Source organism: Amphiura filiformis, chromosome 5 (genome assembly GCF_039555335.1).
Source record: "Amphiura filiformis chromosome 5, Afil_fr2py, whole genome shotgun sequence".
In the NCBI taxonomy this organism is placed as follows: Eukaryota; Metazoa; Echinodermata; class Ophiuroidea; order Amphilepidida; family Amphiuridae; genus Amphiura; species Amphiura filiformis.
The window spans coordinates 12,838,013-12,843,846 of record NC_092632.1 but is presented as its reverse complement, the minus strand read 5'-3'; the positions used below and the strand labels follow the sequence as shown (position 1 = coordinate 12,843,846).

The following is a 5,834-nucleotide window of genomic DNA, read 5'->3' as shown; positions in this document are numbered from 1 at the left end:
TTCTTGTCCGATCATATAAAGGTACCAGGTGATCAAGGTTGACCAAATTCGTAAAATCCTCGTTTTTGACCATGACGTTACGTGGACAGAGCTGTGAAAAAAAATTAAAATCACAGGTCATATATATTCGCCATCCAAGCCACGGTATCCACGGTACTTCGGATGGAGATCGCGTGCACGCTAAGATCTGTTAAACCGCCGAAATCCAACATAACTAGGAAGGAAAGGAATGCATTTTAATGAAAGGGCGAGTTCAAAGGGTGAACTCATTTAGAAATGAGTTCCAAATCCTACCCGCGGACACAGGAAAGGTAACTGTTATAATGGATACTCAAGAATATGAGGATAGAGTGAAGGATATGTTGAATGATGGCAAAACGTATGAAGTGTTGAAAAATAACCCCACCACTAAATACAAGAAAGAACTTATGTCTATTCTCACTAACCTACCAGATAAATCTAAGTGATTCCCAGATTGCCGTACGTCACGCCTAAGATCCACAAGCCCAATAATCCTCTAAGACCTATTGTAGACTTCACGGGAACCATATCTTTATGGTGTGGGCAAGAGCAACAAGCCATCCTCAATGCTCCTCTACAAACCCAGGCTATGGAAACGCTATGTGGATGACATTCTTGAAATTGTCAAAAAGACACGGCCGAAACGTTGACGGAACACTTAAATCAAGTCGATACCACCTCCAACATCAAATTCACTTAAGATGAAGAACAATACCACCAAATTCCATTTCTGGACACTCTTATAGTCCGTAAACCTGACAACTCCACCAAGCTCTTCTTTTCTGTTCATATGCAGGTGATCAAGGATGGCAAGATTCTTAAAAACTCTTGTTGACCATAAACAGATGATAAAGGATGCCCAGATTCATAGAAGCCCCTTTCCTGCCTAGCTGATCCTTGACCTACCTTGACCTATGGCGTTCACTCCAACTTGGGGTTGAGTGGTGCCATCTGCTTCATGATGTCCTGCCACTTCCTTCTGTCTTGAGCTACCCTGCTAGCTTCGACTAGCAGATGTTTACTTTGCTACAATCGGCTTTCAGGCAGTCACCCCATCTTTTTGGTGGTCTCCCTCTTGGGCGTTTGCCATGGATATGTGCCTCAAATGCTAATTTGGGAAAACGTGATGGTGGCATTCTCTGGATATGGCCGAAGTATCGGAGTCTTTTTGTTGATATTCTGTCCAGGATGGTAAACTCCATGTCAAGGGTTTTGCGAATGGTGGTGTTTCTGATCCTGTCGAGACGTGACACTCCCATTATTTTACGAAGGCACATCATTTCAAATGTTGAAAGTCTGTTGTCATCTTCTTTCTTGAGTCCACGTTTCCGCTCCATACAGCAGTATCGAGAGGATAAGTCCTTTGTATATCTCGATCTTAGTGCTTCTCTGTATGTCTTTGGCGCTCCATATCTTGTGGAGTTTCTGAACAGTCCCTATGGCTTTCCCAATGCGTAATTTTACGTCTTCGGTGCAGGATCCCGTTTGACACAGCTTCCCTCCTAAGTATGTGAACTCCTCAACCTGGACTAGTGGTGTTCCATTGATTTTTATATCTATCTTCGTGTACTTTTTGCGGAACTTTTTGGTGATTGCCTGTACTTCAGTTTTTCCTATGTTGATTTTCAGTCCCAGTGATGTGCTGCTTTTATGGAGGTCGTTTTCACTCCCAGAAACATTAGTGCAATGTCATCCGCGAAGCGTAGATTATTGATAAGCTGTCCCTGAATGTTTACTCCTATGTTTGTGTCGTTTAGGGCATATAACATGACCAGCTCAATAAGGATATTAAATAGCTGAGGTGAGATCACGCACCCTTGTCGCACTCCAACTATAGTAGTAAACCATTCTGTTAACTCTCCGTTCACTCTTACAGCGCTTTCAGATTTCCGGTAGAGTGCTTCAAGCAGCTTTATAATTTTGTTGGGGAAACCGAAGAATCCAAGTGCCTTCCACAGGCCCTCCTGCAACACAGAATCAAAGGCCTTTTCGAAGTCATTGTAGCAGCAGAAGAGTCCTTTGTCCTTTTCGCGGTGTTTTCCATAATTTGTCTCAGGGTGAACAGTTGATCAATTGTTGACCGGCCTGGTCTGAACCCCGCTTGCGCTTCTGAAAGGATTTCTTCAGCTCTTTTCATGATGCGTCTTTGAAGAATTAGGGTGAGAACATAAGTGACTAAGTAGGCTGATTCCTCTTTTTTTTTTATAAATGGGGGTGATAATTGCCTTTCCCCAGTCGCTGGGAAACTCCTCTTCGTCCCAAATTTTCTTGCACAATTTGTGTATAATATCAACTCCTATGTCTCCTGCTGCTTTGAGTTCTTCACCAGTAATGCTGTCATAGCCCGGGGCTTTTCCATCGGAAAGTGTCTTTATTGAGCTGACGATCTCATCACGTAGGATATCCGGTTCCTCAGCAGAGGTTGGCATTTGGGGATACTATTTGCGAGTTCTTTGTTAACTGGGTTCTGTTTGTTGTACAGATCTTGAAAGTTCTCTTTCCATCTTTCTTTGACTTCATTGGATTCAGAGAGCATTTCTCCCTTCTTGCTTTTCACTTTTTGCATTTGTGACACGATCTGGTCCATGGGGGCCAAAGGAGGCATTTTTGAAAATTGAGCTACTGCAATTATTACATTATACATACAATAGTCTATCATTTACTGAAAACACCAAAGGTCTAGCATACTTGGTTCTAAAGTTATGAAGCTTTTTTTTTATGTCTATATCCTTATATATTTTATTGTTTTTTACTCTATATTTTACCTTTATCTCATTTTCAAATTTGCCGCCTTTGGCCCCCACGGACCAGATCGTGTCACATTTTGGTGGTTGCTTTCTTTGTAATTTTCTTAATTGTGGAGTAGACTTCTTTGGATTTTGCAGCTTGATGTCCTTGATCTACCTTGATACAATAAGTCTTTAAGCCACTTGTCACGGCATCCCTTGGTTTTTCTCTTGATTTCATGATTTAAGAATTTATATCTGCTTCGTTTGGTTGGAGCGATAAGTTCTCTTGTTCGACTTCGCTCCTTTCCTTGGCAAGCTGTATAACTTCTTCACTGATCCAGGGTTTTTCCTTTTGGCTCTTTTTGTAACCAAGTATTTTCTTTGATGTTTCACTAAAAGCGTTTTTAATTTCTGTCCACATGCTCTCTGTGTCTTGATCATCTAGCTCCATTAGTGTAGCAAAGCGTCCTCCAATATCAATTGTCAAGTCTGAAGAGTGAAGATATCGTACTGTTTAGGATATCTGGCTTTCTTGATTGTGTGGAATTTCATGCGGATATTAGCTATTACAAGCTGATGGTCGGATCCGATGTCAGCGCTTGGGTAGCTTCTGGCATTTTGCACACAGTTTTTCCACTTGTTGCTTATCATGATATAGTCGAATATGTGCAGCATTGTGCAGCAGTTGTAGCATTGACCAGAGTACACTGACCAAGTGGGTGTTTGTTCCAGGTTTTCAAGTTGGCAGGTGAGGGTAGTGTGTCTTGGATTGAGTTGAGGTAAAATGTCAGCATCTCAGGTGACCAGGAGTAGAGGAGACTATTCCACCTTGTGTCCATGTGCATGGCTGTTTCCCATCCGAGGAAACGACCTTGTTTTGCCATTCCATATAAGGAGACAAGTAGGTGCTCTTCTGAGACATCTTTGGTAATAGATGATAGCGTGCTCCTATGCTCTTGCTTAGACATCTGCTCTTGCCGTTTCTGACCCTTGATAAAGCCCAGGCCCTGGCGACCATGTTGCCCTCTGCATAACTCGTTGATAAAAAGACGTCTTTCTCTTTCATGCAGCTCTTTTACACCATTCCACTGTTTCTTTCCTCGCTGTCTCTGCTCTATGTGACCATAGATTAATTGTGTCTGCTCGTTAATAGAGTATTTCATGATGTGGTACTTCACCAACTGCATATATTTGAAATGCGTTGTTAAATCTTTCAGTTGGAGGCCCTTGTTATCTCTCTTTCTGTAGAGAATAGAGGGGTTGGCGCATTTCGGCAGGCCTGCCCATCTCTTGAGGTAGCGTGTAGCCACAGCTTGAAGATTTTGGGCGAATGACACTGGGAAGCAGTAGATGATGAATTCCCAAGATATCCTGCTCACAATGTGGTTTTCATATATCCACATCTTAGCGATACTGTTGACTTGGTCATTGTTTACTCTCTCTAGGAGAATCTTCAGTTTGGACTCAACACCATATCGGACTTCTTTGTCGTTCAGATCCTTGAATATCTCTTGACCGAGAAATCGCATGGATGATTGGTGGATAAACGGGATGTCCTTCCCACTGATGTGAAGTTGTGGGTCATATGGTGCACAGGTTGTTGATGTCCTTCCATGTGTCCTGACAATGTTTGACTTCTTCATGGCCAGACTTCTGCATTTAGTAGGTTTAGCTTCCATCATTCTGGTCCACTTCAGGAAAGTTTCGACCAGGGTGAGAAGTTCTCTACATCCATCGACACTTCCTGCTATAATCGTCAGGTCATCTGGGTATGATTTCTGGGACTGTTTGAAGTCTGTGTTCTTCATCTGGTATATCCTTGATCTTGCTTGGTCTCCAATAGGAGGTTGAATACCATCAGGAAGAGCACCACGGAGAGTGGACATCCTTGGAATAATCCAATTTGGTACATAAACCAATCTGAGGTCCATTTCTGGGTTCTCACTCTTACAAACAGCTCGTCATAGTAGTTAAAGATTAGGTCACGAGTGCGGTAGATGGGACGTTATACCATTCCAGTACAAATTGGATCAGGTTATGAGCAACCGACCCATATGCATTAGCCAGGTCCACCCATGCTACAACAATCTCACGAGCATTCTGTTTAGCATCAAGGAGGGTCTCCATCAGGGCTTGAGTGTGTTCAACGAAACCTGCTATACCTGGTAGAAATCACTTCTAGATGGCTTGGTCTATATAGCCATTTTTTGTCATATAGGATAACGGGCGATTTGCAAGCACTTGGAAGAACATCTTCCCGCTAACATTTGTCAAGTCAAAGTTATGTTTCTAAACAGTTCTGGCCTTGATGTATCATCCTCTTTTGGTATCAGAACTGCTTCTCCAATTCTCCATGACAGGAGGATTTTGCCCTTCTTCCAAACTCTGAGGATACCATGCAATACTGAAAGAACTTTTGGACATTTCTTATACACCAGGTATGGGATGGCATTGGTTCCTGGAGCAGATTTATTCCTCTTTCTCAGTATTGCTTCCTCAAGTTCTGCCATGGATGACGGATCTTCCGACAGTTGGAGCTATAGGTTTTGGAATGCATCTCAAGGGATTGTATCGGTAATCTCGCTTTTTGTCTTGATAAGTTGTGCTGAAATACTTATTCGCTACATCTCTGGAGAAGCCTGGTGCTCCTTGCGCTGCTTTGGGGTCAAAGAGCTTCTTAGCGCTAGCGTTTATTAAACGCCTCCTGTGCATGTCGCTGACTTCTCTTTCCTTTCTCTTTGAGCTCCATTTTCCTGATCTTGTTATGAAGTCTCATTGCTTCACTTTCAGTATTTCATGGTCTGATTTGTTGTCTTTCATTGCTTTCCTGAGTTTCTTCTTAAGATCTTGTTTCATTTTGCGAAGTCTTTTCTGTTGGCGAGACTTTTGCACTTTCTTTTGGTCTTTTGCTTTGGGTGGTTGTTTGACACCGTATTTTTCTTCTAGGAAGTTAAATCCTCGTTTCTGGTCATATGGTGATTTAGAATTGTCGAGATACGTCAAATCCTCTTTCCTGAACATATACACACACACCCCGATAGAAACTGAACGAAGCTTGGATTGATATCAAAACATACTTTATAC

At 42.3% G+C, this 5,834-nt stretch overlaps 1 protein-coding gene across 1 annotated transcript; it reads right to left on the bottom strand.

The window, feature by feature from the left end:
- Positions 1–3,397: 3,397 nt before the first annotated feature.
- Positions 3,398–4,636, bottom strand: LOC140152011 (uncharacterized). Its single transcript, XM_072174311.1, has one exon. The coding sequence runs from the start codon at positions 4,634–4,636 to the stop codon at positions 3,398–3,400; it is 1,239 nt and encodes a 412-aa protein (XP_072030412.1).
- Between the last annotated feature and the right edge of the window lie 1,198 nt (positions 4,637–5,834).